Source organism: Ips typographus, linkage group LG10 (assembly GCF_016097725.1).
Source record: "Ips typographus isolate SLU linkage group LG10, UJ_Ityp_2.0, whole genome shotgun sequence".
Lineage (NCBI taxonomy): Eukaryota > Metazoa > Arthropoda > Insecta > Coleoptera > Curculionidae > Ips > Ips typographus.
Window position 1 is genome coordinate 5636876 of NC_138431.1, and position 18260 is coordinate 5655135.

Genomic DNA, 18260 nt, shown 5'->3' on the forward strand with positions numbered 1-18260 from the left:
GGACATTGGCCGCAAAAATTTTGTTGTTTGCCTGTTTTATAAGGAATTTTGAACGTAAGTAAACTATTATTAAAACTTTGGGGACATTCCCAGCAGCCATCTCTGTTTTAGCAGAGAAGACACAGGTGATTTAGTACCTGTTTGGTAAAAATTCCAAATACTCGCCCACGCTTCAGACCCACAAAGCAGAGAGGGAAAACCAGCTCGTTGGGACCCTGATCCTCAAACCGATTCCTGCTACGCAGTACGGCAGGAACCAGTTTCTGAGCGGAGAATCGGGGCCCGTAAACGCGCCATCGTTTGAATTGCCCACAGCCAATCCGACACCGAGAATAACTTTTCAGTTTTCAGATCTCGGTCGGCCGCGAAACAGTGTCGAGTGTATATGTGCGCCCCCTTTATTTTTCGGAAATAGTCGCAACTATAACAAAAAGCCTAAATCACACAATATTAAAGGTAAGTGGTAGTGATAAGGAAAAAAGTATTAATGTCCCACCTAAGCAGTAAAAATTACGTAAGATTCGTTAAAATTCAAGGTAAACACACATTAAAGTTTGTTTTTTTTCTGCTTTCATTCAGGATAAAAATACATATGATGCTCCTTAACAAATTATATAAATGTGTGTGTGTGTGTGAAACAACCGTCTTAATTCACTTTAATTGCAATTAAAAATTTTTTTACCAAAAATTCTTGACATTTTGATGCGTTAATTCTTTTTTTTAACCACGCCCATATAATGTTTATATAGTAAAAATTAAAGGACCAATGGTAGACCACCTTGACAATATAACAGGACGCCTTGTACATGTCCATGTAAGGCGAGCGCCTACAGAGCACTTTTAACCTGCTCGTTTGTGCATATTTTTGTGTTAAGACCTAAATACCAATTGGCTTTATTAACCCACGAATTTAATCTGTCACGTGAATCTGTACTGGACATAAGTGATCCTGTCACGTGTGTCAATCTAAGAATATAACCTTGTTGGTACTGGCACTGACCTTACCCAAACGATCAAGATCATAAAGAGACGATTCAATTAGTAAGCCAAGGACGTTGATGAGTCTGAATTGTATGCATTCCCGGCTTGATTTTAGTTTAAATGAGACAAGTTAGTGGACCAGATGGGGCTGTGGACGCACGTGCCGTTTAATAAACGGAAATCCTTTCAGCGTTTGTTTAGTTAAAACTTTTTCAATGATTTACCGTACCAGATGCGTCATTTTTCAGGGAACCTTCTTAAAAATTCAGGTCGTGATTGCGTGTAAATCTTGACTGCATTTTTGATATTTGTTATACGTTTGATAGTTCAATCACGTGATTGTACACACACGTGACAACTGTCAAATTTAAGTCTGATGGTGATTTTCTCATGACTATAAAGATCGAAACCGTTCGATCTGGTGGCATTCAAAGTATTCGACATTGGATCGGCAATAATACCTGACCAGGCACCCATATTTGGTGACTCCATATTAGGCGACCTTTTGCAACGTTGTGTAGGTTTTTTTTGACCATATGTCGTATGTATTGCTTACCATTCACGTTCTTTCTCTCTTAATTATATGCATTCGATCATCTAGAACTGGGTTTGTCAGAGGATTAAAGGCGTTTCAAATTCAAATCAAACAAGTAATTGAAAATCTGCATTGAAAATGAATAATAGGAGCAAACTCTGGCGCCATCTCTCTTTTAGCATCTATTTTCGGATAGTCTATATATATTTCAATCATCATCATTCTAGCCAGATTACCTGTTGTTTCAATCTGACTAAAGGTGAACACGATTCGTTGTGTCATCGACTGTTTTTTGGCTTTTACTGTACACAAGGTACTTATTCATCCTGTTGATTATAAAGTCAGTCCGGCCATCTAGACTTTTGTGTAAACGGTCTCGGTTCGCAAATATCGACAATATGGTCTGAAGGTTGCGGCAAAAGTAAGTTATTTTTAGCGTCTCGGACTTTTCGTGATCCAGGCAAATAAAACCAGGATGCCCCCGATTTTATCATATTTTTATATGGGCCAACCCCTTTTTAATTCGGTTTACAGTTCCAGAGGAATGTCTCTATTTTAGGACATATGCTTCAGCATCAATGAACTGACGTAATCGAGATTACCATTAAATAAACACAAATTAAGTGTCGTTAATGTTTAGCACCTCCCACACACCCAGCACCTTATAAGTCAGGCTACTATACGGCTTTTAAATATTTACAGACTTTCAGACTTGAAAATGTCCACGGTGGAACGAAAAGAGTACCAAGAAACTCGAATCCTGCGGAGCAGATCACCCGCAGGACGAACCATACGAAGTTCCAATCAAAACCTGTCCGAATTTGACTCAAATTTAGGTTGGTTTAACAACACCCTCACATTATCTCCTAAAACCGTGTTAAACAACAGATAATTTACTGGAAGACCTGCAGAACTCGGTATCGAGACCTGGAAGCGCTTTAGGCCAGCAGAACGCAACCTCCAAGTATATTAGCAGCAACTCGGATGGGTACGGAAGAACCAACTCGTTGAACCGAACCAATTTAAAGGCCGCCAATCCGGTAACCGAGTACTCCTCAGATGACGCTTACACTTACAAGGTAAACTATCTGTTCTACAGGAAAGTGTTTTAGCAACTTGGGATGTTAATTTTACAGTCACCAGATGGTAGGGAGAAAGTACAGGGCTACAAAAAAGAAAAGTACATCTACGGTAAAAGTACGGTGGAACGTGACGTGGAACCGGAAAGATCCCGAATGCAGAACAGCATCAACCAGTTGGACTCTCTTCTGGACGATTTGCAGCAAGTGAAAAAGTCCAGCTATTCGGAAAAAGGCAGGAAATTCACCACCCACACTGAACAGCTAAATAATATAATTTTTTCCAGAGATCTATAACAGTAGCTCTGGCACCGATCCAGGTTTTCAGTGAGTCAACTAATAATTACAATCCCCCGTAGTACGATATACAACAAATTATAACTTTTTCAGGAGCAGCAAAAGTGTTAACCGGGAACTCCACTATGGCGATACGCCCCCCTCGTCGAAAGCGCGAACTTTTGAGCGCGTGGAAGAGAAAAGTTACGAGAAAAAGGGGTATTCGAGTGAAGGTATGATTGGTTGCCTAATTTGACGCGTTAGCGAGCAGCCCGTACCGTCACAATGACGTAATTTGACAGTCGATCAAAATATGGTTTTTGGCCAAATTACGTCATTAGCCAGTGCGTTAGCAATCAAAATTTTGTTAAAAAACCATTTATATATGGAAAACGGCCTGTTTGTTTGTAAAAGACATTCATTTACTTTCTAAAAAGTTAATGATAGACAAGGATGAACTCAATATTGTATGTGCGCTTCCTTATCACAAGGTGATGACGTAATGGTAAATTTTGCTAGGACTGTATGGTTGGTTGCCTAAACTGCAAGGCACACTAGATTTGTGCAGAGATGTACAAGCGGTAATTTTCGAGTCGGAAAATTTCAGATTTTTCAATTTTTTCCGAAAAATTACCGGAAACTTTCTGAAAAATGTTGTATATTTTAACAACAACACTTTTCAAAATAATATGAATTTTTAAAAGAATAGTAATTATTGAACAGATGTTCTACAGTGTGACCCATTTAGAATGGAAACACCCCTATAAAATTTTAGGTTATTAACCGATTTCAATGATTTTTTTTTGAAATAATTAGGAATGAAATGTCTATTATGGGAGAAAATTTTAAATATTTATTTCAGTTTTCAGGTCATATTACGAGACTTTTTCTTGATAGAAAATGGAGAATTTTTATTAGCGATTTTTTTATTGAAAAAATTACTACGCCACTGGATCTATAGTGCTTTCAAATAGCTGTGACCAAATTTTTTTTTTATTTTTTTTTTGATTTTTTTTTTGATTTTTTTTTTTTGATTTTTTTTTAATTTTTTTTTTGATTTTTTTTTTTTTGATTTTTTTTTTTAGAAATTAATTTATTAATAAGTAATAATAAACAAGTAAATAGTAACACCATTTCTATGGCAACAGTTGATGCAGGGTGTTCTTTTGTGACCGTTAGCTTAGAGGATTTTTGAATTTTAATTTGTCATAACTTTGTTATTAATGAATGGATTTTCATGAAATTTTGGTCACAGCTATTTGAAAGCACTATAGATCCAGTGGCGTAGTAATTTTTTCAATAAAAAAATCGCTAATAAAAATTCTCCATTTTCTATCAAGAAAAAGTATCGTAATATGACCTGAAAACTGAAATAAATATTTAAAATTTTCTCCCGTAATAGACATTTCATTCCTAATTATTTCAAAAAAAAAAATCATTGAAATCGGTTAATAACCTAAAATTTTATAGGGGTGTTTCCATTCTAAATGGGTCACACTGTATATGTTCTTTCTTCTTGACAACTCATTCCTGGTATAAAAGCTTCAATCTTTCGGTAGCGTGACGTTTTTACTATATGGTATACAGGGTGATCAAAAGACAGTTTCAAGGGCTACAAATTAGTATATTGAACCACCCTGTAACTGTCAAAATAACAGAGTTATCGGCTGTCACAGTAAAAAGTGCCAAATTCAAACAACTCAGTTTTAACAGTAAATAACTCACTTAGTCGACGTTTTAGGTAAAAACGCTATAAAGGGTGGTCAAAAGACAATTTCAAGGGCTACAAATTGGTATATTGAACCACCCTATAATTGTCGAAATAACCGAGTTATTGACAATAGAATGGAGTAGTTTACAGGGTGATTTAATGAATTTTTAACATCCTTGTAACATGTTTAATTTTTATTTTATATAAAAAAATACCAAATATGAATCTTGTAGATATTTGCGGCTACTTTATTCCTAGATCAGTATACAAGGTGTCCCAAATTTGAGCAACAAACCAAACTTATAATTTTTTATTCAATTTTTGGAATCTACGTCAAATTCTAGGCTTACTTGATGTAAAATGTTTGTATCGATATTCAATTGTTTTTGCTCTAACAGCCTTACTTTGACCACCCTCGTCGAAAGCAGAAATTCCCAATTTGAGTGAAATTTTGGTGCACTTTTCCAGAAAATCATCCCTAACTCGCTTATTTGAAACACCCTGTATAAAACCACCGTATAACAAAAGAAAGATAATGAACGGGGCGATTACGTAACATTGAGCGGGCACTGCTAAGTTGACTCGTTTAGCCGCTAGAGGGCGTCAAAGTTGACTCTCTTTTTTTACAGTTATTACTCAATATCTCAGGAAGGTTTCAGGTTAGAGGTCTGAAATTTTTATCACAAATACACCTCGATGGGATGCAACTTTTACCTTCTATACACTTTTTTGGTACCATGCACTGTTTTACCTTGAAAAATTAAAAACTAGAATTGTCAAGAATTTTCAAGGGTGTGATCTTCTGGATTTTTCCGAAAATTTTTTATTTTTAAAATTAACCTCAACTGCTTAAATACCTTCAGGTTAATAGTGCAAAAATGACGTAAAGTGTAATTTGTCAAAATGTCATTTTGCAAGAGTGCCACACCCTAAAGTGTCAAAATTGACAGCATTTCAAAATCATCTTCGGAACGGTGCCAGTTAGAGCAAAATGGACGTGAGATTTGTGTTCCTCAGGTTCAAATTAGTTCAAAAAATCACTTTGATTGAGAAAAATCCAAAATGGAGGTTAGTATAGTAGGGCCAAAAAATTCCTAATTTAGATTAAATTGTCGTGCACTTTTCCAGAAAATCGTCCATAACTCGCTTATTTGAAACACCCTGTATACAACCACCGTATAACAAAAGAAAGCTAATGAACGTAGCTATCACGTGACGTTGAGCGGGCACGGCTAAGTTGCCCCGTTTAGCCTCTAGAGGGCGTCAAAGTTGATTCTCTTTTTTTACAGTTTTTACTCAATATCTCAAGAAGGTTTCAGGTTAGAGGTCTGAAATTTTTATCAAAAATACACCTCGATGGGATGCAACTTTTACCTTCTATACACTTTTTTGGTACCATGCACCGTTTTACCTTGAAAAATTAAAAACTAAAATTGTCAAGAAATTTCATGGGTGATACCTTCAGATTTTTTTCAGAAAATTTTTTATTTTCAAAATTAACCTCAACTACCTAAATACTTTCAGGTTAATAATACAAAAATGACGTAAAGTGTCATTTGTCAAAATGTGATTTTGCAAGGGTGCCACGCCCTAAAGTGTCAAAATTGACATAATTTCAAAGTCATCTCCAAAACGGTGCTTGAGCAAAATGGACGTGAGAATTGTGTTCCCCAGGTTCAAATTAGTTCAAAAAATCACTTTCATTGAGAAAAATCCAAAATGGTCGCCGTTAGTAGAGTAGGGCCAAAAAATCCCTAATTTAGATTAAATTTTCGTGAATTTTTCCAGAAAATCGTCCATAACTCGCTTATTTAAAACACTCTGTATAAAACTCAAAAAAATAACCAATAGAAAGCTAATGAATGGGGCTATCACGTGACGTTAAGCGGGCACAACTAAGTTGCCCCGTTTAGCCTCTAGAGGGCGTCAAAGTTGACTCACGTTTTTTCTCAATATCTCAGGATAGAGGTCTGAAACTTTTACCACAAGTGCACCTTTGGTACCACGCACCGTTTGACCTTGAAAAATTAAAAACTAAAATTGTCAAGAATTTTTTGAATTTTCAAATTTTCCAATTTTTCCGGAAAATTACTGAAAAACTTCTATTAATTTAATTTTCCAGAAATTTTACATCCCTGGATTTGTGTTTTATTATGATTATGACAGGTACTTACGGTGATATAAGGAGCTTAAGGCCTGTTTCACCATCCCCATCGTCGAAAACCTCCACCCTGACCAAACAAACGAAAGTGACGAACGTACACGATTATCCGATTCGAGTGGTCGAAACTCCGGTACCGGACATTGATCCTGAAGTTTTGGCCCATCTGGACCCCAACTTACACCCACCAGGTTCGAATAGTCTCGAAGTCAATCCTAAACCAGTTAGTTCCTCATTCGTTGTATTGAAATCATGTAGGAAACACCAAAGTGACCACCACTATCAAGACCTACACTTACGAAATCCCCGGATCTGGAAATTACCCAACCAAAGTACGCGAAGACACAACAATCAACGAACAATATCTGGACAAGTTAGAGAAATACGCTTATTCGCCAAATGACAGCATTACCACCCCTAGCAAAAGCTTTGTGTACAATAAGGTGGTTGAAACTACCCTTTGACTACAAATTTACCTGAAACGACATTTTTATAGACGGAAAACAAAGAAAACTACTACAAACAACAGGAACCAGGCTGGAAGGACTCGACATTAAAAAAGTCCTACCAGGAAATTGTGAAGGACGAAGTTCACTACCCACCTTACCGAAAACCGGCACCCCCAGAAGAGCACACCACGGTAACTGAAGAGATTACCACGCTGAGGAACTACCAGCCAGGATATCAACCGGAAATCAATCCTCCCAGTACGAATAATTTATTTTATCTACAACAGTTACATAATATCGTAATTTCGCACTATTTTCAGTGTCATAATGACCTTTATTACCGCACTAGTGCTTTTTTCAATCTATTACCGCACTAGTACGTTAATAATCGGTGAACAAATTGTTTGTACATCTGGAGTTCTGTTGCCTCCACTATCTTGCTTCTTGTTAATATTAATATTAAAAGTAACTTATAGTTAGATTTTTTTTTAATTAAAAAACATGACATACAATTACATGAAAACTCAATTATTATTAGGATAAATATTAATGGTAAACTCTTTGCAGTTGGATAAATTAATGCCAGATGTTGACATGCCTAACAAGTTGCTGGAAATATTTTTATTTTTTTATATTTTTTATTTTTTTTTCAATTAATCATTAAAATAATAATTGTTGTAGATAAAATGTTGTACGTAACACGTAGGATATGTTATTAAGTTAATAACATTCATATCCTACTTGTTACGTAAATAACTATAACACAATTTTTGGTGTCAGCTTAAAATTTGTATTTAGCTCGGAACCAGACGTATTTGTACAACGAGACTACCACCAAAAAGAACTACCAGGACCTCTATCCACCACCACCTACCACTCAAGAGACCAGGGAGTATATAATTAATAAAGAGACCAATATTATCAACAAACCCATGTCTCAAAGAGGGTAAGTTACAGGTTGCATTCGTTTTCAAGCTTCATGGAGCGAGCAGAGCGTTTTTGACGTCACAATGATGTAATTTGACATATGGTTTTGCCACCTAGTATAAAAGCTTTAATCTTTCGGTAGCGTGACGTTTCTACTATATATGGTATACAGGGTGATCAAAAGACAATTTCAAGGGCTACAAATTGGTATATTGAACCACCCTGTACCTGTCAAAATAACAGAGTTATTGGCCGTCACAGTAAAAAGTGTCAAATTCAAACTGTACAGCAAACAACTCGGTTTTAACAGTAAATAACTCCGTTCGTCGACGTTTTAGGTAAAAACGCTATACAGGGTGGTCAAAAGACAATTTCAAGGGCTACAAATTGGTATATTGAACCACCCTATAATTGTCAAAATAACCGAGTTATTGACAATAGAATGGAGTAGTTTATAGGGTGATTTAATGATTTTTTAACATCTTTGTAACTTGTTTAGTTTTCGTTTTATATAAAAAAAATACCAAATATGAATCTTGTAGATATTTGCGTCTACTTTATTCTTAGAACAGTATACAGGGTGTCCCAAATTTGAGCAACAAACTTATAATTTTTTATTCGATTTTTGGAATCTACGTCAAATTCTAGGCCTACTTGATGTAAAATGTTTGTATCGATATTCAATTGTTTTTGCTCTAGCAGCCTACTTTGACCACCCTCCTCGAAAGCAGAAATTCCCAATTTGAGCGAAATTTTGGTGCACTTTTCCAGAAAATCGTCCATAACTTGCTTATTTGAAACACTCTGTATACAACCACCGTATAACAAAAGAAAGATAATAAACAGGGCTATCACGTAACGTTGAGCGGGCAAGGCTAAGTTGTGCCGTTTAGCCGCCAGAGGGCGTTAAAGTTGACTCTCGTTTTTTGCAGTTTTTGCTCAATATCTCAGGAACGATTCAGGTTAGAGGTCTGAAATTTTTATCACAAATACACCTCGATGGGATGTAACTTTTACCTTCTATACACTTTTTTGGTACCACGCACCGTTTTACCTTGAAAAATTAAAAACTAAAATTGTCAAGAAATTTCAAGGGTTTGACACTTTCAGATTTTTTTCAGAAAATTTTTTATTTTCAAAATTGATCTCAACTGCTTAAATACTTTCAGGTTAATAGTACAAAAATGACGTAAAGTGTCATTTGTCAAAATGTCATTTTGCAAGAGTGCCACGCCCTAAAGTGTCAAAATTGACATAATTTCAAAGTCATCTCCAAAACGTGTCTAGAGCAAAATGGACGTGAGAATGTGTTCCAAGCTCCAGGGAGCGCGCAGAGCGTTTTTGACGTCACAATGACGTAATTTGACATATGGTTTTGCCAAATTACGTTATCGTGACGTCAAAAACGCTCTGATCGCTCCATGGAGCTTGAAAACGAATGCGGCCACTATAAATAAAAAATGGTGATGGGAAATTAATGTTGCCAAACTAATTTGTAGATACCCAGTGTATAACCCGCCATCTGACGAGAAAAAATCGTACGCCCTCAAAGAAACCCAAACTCATATCACTAATAACTATCAAAACGGATATCATCGGCCCCCGAGAGACACCGCGGAACCTCCGCAACCCCGTCAGGAGCCGATTAACATTCAGTATTCATACAAATCGTCTAACACCACCGAAAACAGGTTAAAATTCGCTGAATTCCATCGTAATCTAACCTAACTGTTATTATAATCAAACGCGTAGATATAAAGGTGGTTATCCTCCCGATCTTGAGGAGAGTCAGACTTTATTGCCTCGGAAATTTCCTAGGGGAGACGAGGAACCAGACGGACCACCCAAAAAGGTTGAAGAGCTAATGGCGTCGATTGGACACGAGGTGAGTCTATATATTTTTCTTGACATTTGGTGAATGTGCCAAAAAATGTTAAAAAAATAATTATTACAGCCTCCAAACAGTCCGTTGAATGCGGGTTTTACTGCGCATGAACGTGAGGTGGCTCATAAGAAAGTCGCAGAGACTCTCAAGCATCAACAGAGCCCCGAGGCGGACGACATGCAGAAAAAGGAGCCGGCGACCAAAAACGTGACAGGACCCCCTGTATACTATCCTCCGGGGCATGAAATGTTCGCGCAAAAGGAAGAGGGTGGTGGTGCTTGGCGGGCGCAAGTACGTTCTCGCTTTATTTTAAACATTTGACAATGGTTGGATTGTTACAGGGTGAGTACGCGAAAGGCTCAGGCAAATACATGTACGGATCAGAAAGTGGGGCCCAAACGAAAACTAAAAAAGGGATGGCTGTAGTGCCAGTTTGTTTGCCCTTATGCTGCGGATTGCCATGCACCATTTTGTAGTTTAAAAAACTAATTAAAGTGCCTTTCTAAGTCACAATAAACTAAGTTCTCTCTAACTAGATCTGAATTTTTGTATTTAATATTTCTAGGTGTGTATGTAGTAACATTTCTTATTTTAAAATGTTTTAATTGTTATCTGTATATACAACATAACGTTCTCTGGTATGTAAGCTTTAAATATGTGTAATTTTTTTTTTTGAAAAGGCTCTAAAATGAACTAAATTTCTTGCCACAAAAAAACAAACTTAACAGCAATATACTATTTTATTTAAACATTTTTACCTTCCCTTCTATCTCTTATCAATCCCAATAAATGACAGTCGGCCTCTAGTAAGGTGAGGTCCTTGTCACAACCTAAAAACTTTGAAGATAACTCCAAGTGTTTGACTCTCAGCCTGACCTTGGCCCCTCGCACATAGTCACTGCAATAAACCCATCAAACTCATATAACTTGGCAATTTAAAAAATCACCTGGCATTCTTCTTGGGACGGGGACACACGCAGTGAAACTTCCAACCGAAATCCACGTACAAATCGTTGTCAACCACGTGAAATACACGTCCGGTTACCACTTTACCTTCGGGATCACCCAACTGAAGATACATTTTTAATCTGCAAACACTAACCACTCTACTTACATCAATCAACTTGGAGTTTTTCAGTAAACTGGCAAACGTTTGTGGCTGCTCTTTGGGGATGGCCTGTAGACCCTCAAATTTATTAAACGCGTCAGCGTACGTACTGCTTTTAGGGGGCTGTGTAGACTGGGTAGTTGAATATTGTTTGCTGTAGTACACTTTAAGCCAGGTAGCCGGTTTTAGTTTGTTTAGTGTTCTAGGAAGTGTTGGCAGTACTCGAGACAACATTTTTGTTTTTATAATAAATAAGAACGAAGTGTTTGTCTCTAAATAGGTATTTGGAATTATTTTTGTCTACAGCACAAATTAGGTTAGGTTAAATTTTCTAACCTCATAAATTCTGCTTCTTTTTTATTTAGTCACATGAGAGACGTCAAATACAAAATGAAGTTAGCGCAGTGCGCAGCAATGTTGCCAGATCTACCGTTCTCCTGTTTTTTGTATTTGTTTTTAAAACTTTTTAGTTTATTTAATAGCAAATTTGATAAGGATTCTAAATATGTGTTTAAAGCAGTAATTTTCTTACTCCAAATTATTCTCTAAAACCACGTGATGTCCGTCACTATTGTCAGAATTGTCAAAATATTACTAGAATTTGTAAGAATTACATTTTAACACAGTTTCCGAAACAAGACGATTTCCTGATATTTAACAGTTATTTTGACAATTGTCACTTCATAGTCTAGCTAAATAGTCTTGTGAAATCACGTGACAACTGTCAATAACGTCAAAGCTGTTAAACTGTGCTGTAAAGTTGCAAAAATCAGGGTTTAGAAACGTTTTCTTGCAGTATTCGATATAAAGAGTGTTTTTGAGATTTATGATTCTTGACAATGGTCACGTCACTGCCTAACTAAATTATCCTTTAAACCCACGTGATAGCTGTCACTAATGTCAAAATTTAAAACAAACAATTATTAATGAAAAAACTGTATTTTTGAAGTACGGTTTTTATGGCAAGAATCAATGATGAATGAACTATTAAAAGACACCCTGTATAATAATGTAAAATCTGATAAAACGAATGAATTTGTTTTGATCTACCGTTTTTTGACTGATTATTCTACCGCCATTAAATAGTTTGACTTGGCAACACTGGTGCGCAGTCTTCAAGAAAACCAAGATAACTCGCCCAAAAAGATTATCTGGGCGCTGGATGCTGTCAGAGAGCGCCAAAGTAGGAGGTTAGGATTGAATGACTGGTTGCATAACTACCGTTAACAAATTATTGAAAAAGTAATTTATTTCAGTTCAAAAAATCCACACTATTAATCCAAAGGTTTATGCTTCATCGATATATGGTTCATTAGAAACGAGTAATGCGAAAATTCCTTGTTGCAATGTTCGCACTTGTACAATTTCTTGCCGATATGTTGAGTGGCCTTATGCATGTGCAAATCGTCTAGTCGCAAAAACACATCGTTGCAATGATTGCACAGGTACACTTCTCGTTCCGAATGCACTCGATAGTGCTTCATCAGTATGTATTCCTGGCTGAACGAGTTCAAGCAAAACTTACATTTGTATGTGTTGCGACTGCCGTGCACCTCCTTTTCGTGTTGCGCCAGCATTTCCAGATCAGTGAAGCGCTGCTTGCAATACTTGCACGTTTTGAACAAAAGCTCGTTGTGGGTGCTTAGATGAGCCTCGAATTCGGATCGTTTCGAAAAGTGCACGAAACACTGAGTGCACTGATGCAATTTTGTTGAAGATGCTGGTAGTTTGTCTCTCAGTTTGGTTACTTTAATTCTGGATTTCACACGACGACGATTTCTAAAATAAAATACTGTTAATAATGTTTTGAATTGTTACTTTACTTATTTGGAAAACAGGAGAAAACTACTCTGTCGCGCCATCTCAAGAAAACACCGCTTCCTGAAGGTAATCACTGTCCGGTCTTTGATGAGTGGGCACAATAAAACAACCCGTTTCAAAAAGAACACTGGTTTAATAGCAAGAGTCCTTAAAAATACTCGGAAAAACCCCAAAACGTGTTGCATTACCCTTCTTTGGTTATATCAACAACAACTCTCCTCTTTTTTAACCTCACTTTTGCGCGCGATACACACGCCGTCAACTAATCGACGCGCCGCCTACCGTACGAAAAATGAACTGATACCTGCCACAAACAACGATCTCTGACATACTCTGTTTTTGTTTTTTATTAGTTTAATTATTAGTAAAAGCTTCCACAACACTTATTCAATTTTGTGATTGTACTTCATATGGGACTTTAGTACACTACTACTAACGAACGCTTTAGAGCAAATATTACACACGTAAGGTTTTTCGCCAGTGTGCGTCCTCGTGTGCACCTTAAGGCTGTGACTTTGCACAAAAGCCTTGTCACAAAGGTCACATTTGTAGGGTTTTTCTCCGGTGTGCCTCCGCAGGTGTAGCCTTAACGTGGTGGAATTAGCGAAACCAACAGTGCAATAGGGACACTTGTGGGGTTTGAGGCCTTTGTGGATGTTCAAGTGATCGACCAGGCTGGTTTTCGAATACAGTTTTTTGCCGCACAAATCGCACACGAATCTTCGATCGGTTGAGTGTTTGTTGGTTTGGTGTATTCGCAAATACTTTTCGTCCAAAAAAGTCAAATCGCACTGATCGCACTGGACTTTTTTGTTTCTGTAGTCCGGTTGGTGTTTTTCCATGTGGTTTTTTAGGGAGTTTTTGTCGTAACAGGGCCGCTCGCATATTTCGCATATAAACTCCGATTTGCCGGTGTGCCGGGAGTTTAGGTGCAACTTTAAACTCCCGGTGGAGAAAAAACCTTTACTACAAAACTCACACTTGTAGTCGTAGAGCCGTAAGTGACGTTTAGTGTGCGCGACCAAGGATTGTTTGGATCCCAACACTTTTTGGCAAATTTCGCACTGTAACGACACATGACAGTGTTTGACGTGCACTGATGACGCTCGTGCGGTTTTAAACACTTTACCGCATCCTCGACACGTCAACACTTCGGGGTGTTTGGCTTTTAGGTGGCACCTCAACTGTTGACGTTGCGCAAAGTCTTCCCGACAATGTGCGCAGGTAAATTTGCTGAATTTTACGGATAAGTTGCTTGGATTCCTAAAATTCACCGCAATTAAGTATAATCAGAGTGTGAATAATCTACAAACTTAATTTATTGTACTCTCCATCCCAGCCGAAGTGGCAGTGACGCAGATGACCTTGAAATGGTGTCAATTTTGACACTTTAGGGCGTGGCACCCTTGCAAAATGACATTTTGACAAATGACACTTTACGTCATTTTTGCACTATTAACCTGAAGGTATTTAAGCAATTGAGGTTAATTTTGAAAATAAAAAAATTTCTAAAAAAAATCAGAGGGTCACACCCTTGAAAATTCTTGACAATTCTAGTTTTTAATTTTTCAAGGTAAAACGGTGCATGGTACCAAAAAAGTGTATAGAAGGTAAAAGTTGCATCTCATCGAGGTGTATTTGTGATAACAGTTTTAGACCTCTAACTTGAAACGTTCCTGAGATATTGAGTAAAAACTGCAAAAAACGAGAGTCAACTTTGACGTCCTCTAGCGGCTAAACGGGACAACTTAGCCGTGCCAGCTCAACGTCACGTGATAGCCCCGTTCATTAGCTTTCTTTTGTTATACGGTGGTTTTATACAGGGTGTTTCAAATAAGCGAGTTATAGACGATTTTCTGGAAAAGTGCACGAAAATTTAATCTAAATTAGGGATTTTTTGGCCCTACTATACTAACCTCCATTTTGGATTTTTCTCAATCAAAGTGATTTTTTGAACTAATTTGAACCTGGGAAACACAATTCTCACGTCCATTTTGCTCTAACTGGCACCGTTTCGGAGATGATTTTGAAATGATGTCAATTTTGACACTTCAGGGCGTGGCCCTCTTACAAAATGACATTTTGACAAATGACACTTTACGTCATTTTTGCATTATTATCCTAAAGGTTTTTAAGCAGTTGAGATTAATTTTGAAAATAAAAAATTTTCTAAAAAAAATCAGAAGGTATCACCCTTGAAAATTCTTGACAATTCTAGTTTTTAATTTTTCAAGGTAAAACGGTGCATGGTACCAAAAAAGTGTAAAGAAGGTAAAAGTTGCATCTCATCGAGGTGCATTTGTGATAACAATTTCAGACCTCTAACCTGAAACGTTCCTGAGATATTGAGCAAAAACTGCAAAAAACGAGAGTCAACTTTGACGCCCTCTAGCGGCTAAACGGGACAACTTAGCCGTGCCAACTCAACGTCAAGTGATAGTTCCATTCATTAGCTTTCTTTTATTATACGGTGGTTTTATACAGAGTGTTTCAAATAAGCGAGTTATGGACGATTTTCTAAAAAAGTGCACGAAAATTTAATCTAAATTAGGAATTTTTTGGCCCTACTATAGAGCTCGAATCAGATGAGAAAAGGCCACCGCATCATCAATGACGCAGTTTTTAAAACTATTTCTTTCTCCTTCTACAGTTGCCGTCGCATTAGATATAATCAGAGGCGTCCTATTAAAATATTCCCGAAAATATATTGTTAAGCGGTCAAAAAGCCACTTGGCAACGTAGTACGGTTTTTACTTGGACACAATTAAAACAGATGCGGCAGCGGCCAGGGACATTTGGACCTTTTTATATGCTTTTACTAGCCGGCACTCTAAACGGTGTTGCCAAGTTTAAAAAAATGTAGTGGCGGACAGGGAGACTTAGGGGGTTAGGTTAGGTTCCGTTTTAGTCTGGTGTTTTGGTTGTATTGTTGATGGTCGCAGTTGAAGTTCACATAGTGTTATGAATAAAAAACGTTATTTTGTCAAAATGTCTTTCAAAAAGGTTGGAAAGAAAGGTGTTATCATATACAGCCAAGGCCGTGAAATCGTCAGTAACGTCTTACAATTTATGAAGAAAGAAGCAGAAGGAGTTTCCATTCCTTTGAAAAACTTGTTGTCTTTTATTTTCTTTATTAAAAACGACGAAAATGTTTCATTTTACTGATAAAATAATAGCACGCCACTGACTGGCTGCAACAACTTGGAAAGTAACGAGAGCAGCAATATTTAAAGCGAGACGTACAGAGATCGTGACATCATCGTTTGATGACGCCTGTGGCCTTTTCTTAGCTGATTCGAGCTCTACTAACCTCCATTTTGGATTTTTCTCAATCAAAGTGATTTTTTGAACTAATTTGAACCTGGGAAACACAATTCTCACGTCCATTTTGCTCTAACTGGCACCGTTTCGGAGATGATTTTGAAATGATGTCAATTTTGACACTTTAGGGTGTGGCCGCCTTGCAAAATGACATTTTGACAAATGACACTTTACGTCATTTTTGCATTATTATCCTAAAGGTTTTTAAGCAGTTGAGATTAATTTTGAAAATAAAAAATTTTCTAAAAAAAATCAGAAGGTCACACCCTTGAAAATTCTTGACAATTCTAGTTTTTAATTTTTCAAGGTGAAACGGTGCATGGTACCAAAAAAGTGTATAGAAGGTAAAAGTTGCATCGCATCGAGGTGCATTTGTAGTAAAAATTTCAAACCTCTAACCTGAAACCTTCTTGAGATATTGAGTAAAAACTGCAAAAAACGAGAGGTTACTTTGACGCCCTTTAGCGGCTAAACGGGACAACTTAGCTGTGCCCGCTCAACGTCACGTGATAGCCACGTTCATTAGCTTTCTTTTGTTATACGGTGGTTTTATACAGAGTGTTTCAAATAAGCGGGTTATGGACGATTTTCTGAACAAGTGCACCAAAATTTCGCTCAAATTGGGAATTTCTGCTTTCGAGGAGGGTAGTAAAAGTAAGGCTGTTAGAGCAAAAACAATTGAATATCGATACAAACATTTTACATCAAGTAGGCCTAGAATTTGACGTAGATTCCAAAAATCGAATAAAAAATTATAAGTTTGGTTTGTTGCTCAAATTTAGGACACCCTGTATACTACAAGATATATATTTGGTATTTTTTTTTATAAAATGAAAATTGAACAAGCTACAAGGATGTTAAAAATTCATTGGATCACCCTGTAAACTACGTCCATAACTCGGTTATTTTGACAATTATAGGGTGGTTCAATATACCAATTTGTAGCTCTTGAAATACTCTTTAGACCACCCTGTATAGTGCTTTTACCTAAAACGTCAAATAACTGAGTTACTTACTGGTAAAACTGAATGGTTTGTTGTACAGTTTGATTTTGACAGTTTTAATGTGACAACCCATCAATTGGTTATTATGACAGTTACCCGGGTGGTTCAATACAAGGATGGTACAGTAAAGAATTGCTTAATCCCATAAGCGCAATCTTGCCGTTATCGGCTCGGGCCGGTGACGATTTTTACGTCACCATGGGGCCGGAGATCTCGCGTTCGCGCGATTGCAGTCGATCATTCACGAATATCGAATATCTCGTACATAGCGTATTGTGCGCCCGAGGACCCACTGTGACGTCAGAATTCATTCGCCGCCGGGAAACAATATCGGCCGATCGAGCAATCCTTTACTGTTTACCGTCCTTGGGTTCAATATACCAACAATTTGTAGCCCTTGAAATTGCCTTTTGATCACCCTGAATACCATATACCTATAGTAAAATGTCAGTGCAAGAAAGTTGTTTGTTTGTCTATCGATAGCTTTTTTACGAGAGCATTCGGCAACGTGGCATCAGTGCGTTTTGAAGGTTGACATTGACAGCGCGTTTCAGAGTTTACCGATTTGACAAGACTCACAAGAGTGAGGTTAAGCTGCTAAAAAGCAAAATAAGAGCGGAAAAATTAAATTAGTGTCGTTAGTTACTTGGAAAATTACTTTATTTGAATTGTGCAGGCTGGTGTTTTGTTAGTGCTTCTGGACTGTGTGTGTGTGTGTGTTATTTTCTTGATGGTAAACCGGCAAAGTAAGGTAAGCAGCAACTCTTTGTATGTCACATGAAACATCTATCAGTTGTCTAATACAATTCACACAAAATATTAACTGAATCAGTAAATTTAAGTGGAAAACCAACGCCGAAAAACCAAAATTATGAATTTTTAAATTGCGGACAGCGCCAACGTCGAATTTTCCCGATTGTACGTATGTCATTTCCGTTTCGATCAATTTACAACCAATAGACCAGGAACGATAATTATTACGTCACTGCCCTGGGATATTAG

At 37.2% G+C, this 18260-nt stretch overlaps 2 protein-coding genes across 5 annotated transcripts; one reads left to right on the forward strand and one right to left on the reverse strand.

Moving 5' to 3' along the window:
- Nucleotide 1: 1 nt before the first annotated feature.
- On the forward strand, nucleotides 2–10735 carry LOC145734702 (uncharacterized). Of its 4 annotated transcripts, XM_081988237.1 has the most exons (15): nucleotides 40–54; nucleotides 115–456; nucleotides 2227–2352; nucleotides 2405–2595; nucleotides 2653–2830; nucleotides 2883–2922; nucleotides 2986–3104; nucleotides 6749–6934; nucleotides 7002–7186; nucleotides 7240–7450; nucleotides 7991–8138; nucleotides 9619–9810; nucleotides 9872–10004; nucleotides 10074–10295; nucleotides 10346–10735. In XM_081988237.1, the coding sequence occupies exons 3-15, from the start codon at nucleotides 2235–2237 to the stop codon at nucleotides 10478–10480; spliced, it is 2058 nt and encodes a 685-aa protein (XP_081844363.1). In that variant the 5' UTR covers nucleotides 40–54; nucleotides 115–456; nucleotides 2227–2234; the 3' UTR covers nucleotides 10481–10735. The 4 variants fall into 4 exon arrangements, with proteins under 4 accessions (XP_081844364.1, XP_081844363.1, XP_081844361.1 ...); XM_081988238.1 differs by lacking the exon at nucleotides 9619–9810 and having other exon boundaries at nucleotides 2–54; nucleotides 2219–2352; nucleotides 9938–10004; XM_081988235.1 differs by lacking the exon at nucleotides 40–54 and having other exon boundaries at nucleotides 2219–2352.
- Nucleotides 10726–11462, reverse strand: mRpS28 (mitochondrial ribosomal protein S28). Its single transcript, XM_081988417.1, has 3 exons — nucleotides 11119–11462; nucleotides 10952–11073; nucleotides 10726–10902 (listed from the first exon to the last, which is right to left on the reverse strand). Exons 1-3 carry the CDS (start codon nucleotides 11344–11346, stop codon nucleotides 10749–10751), a joined length of 504 nt encoding a protein of 167 aa, XP_081844543.1. The 5' UTR covers nucleotides 11347–11462; the 3' UTR covers nucleotides 10726–10748.
- Nucleotides 11463–18260: the final 6798 nt, after the last annotated feature.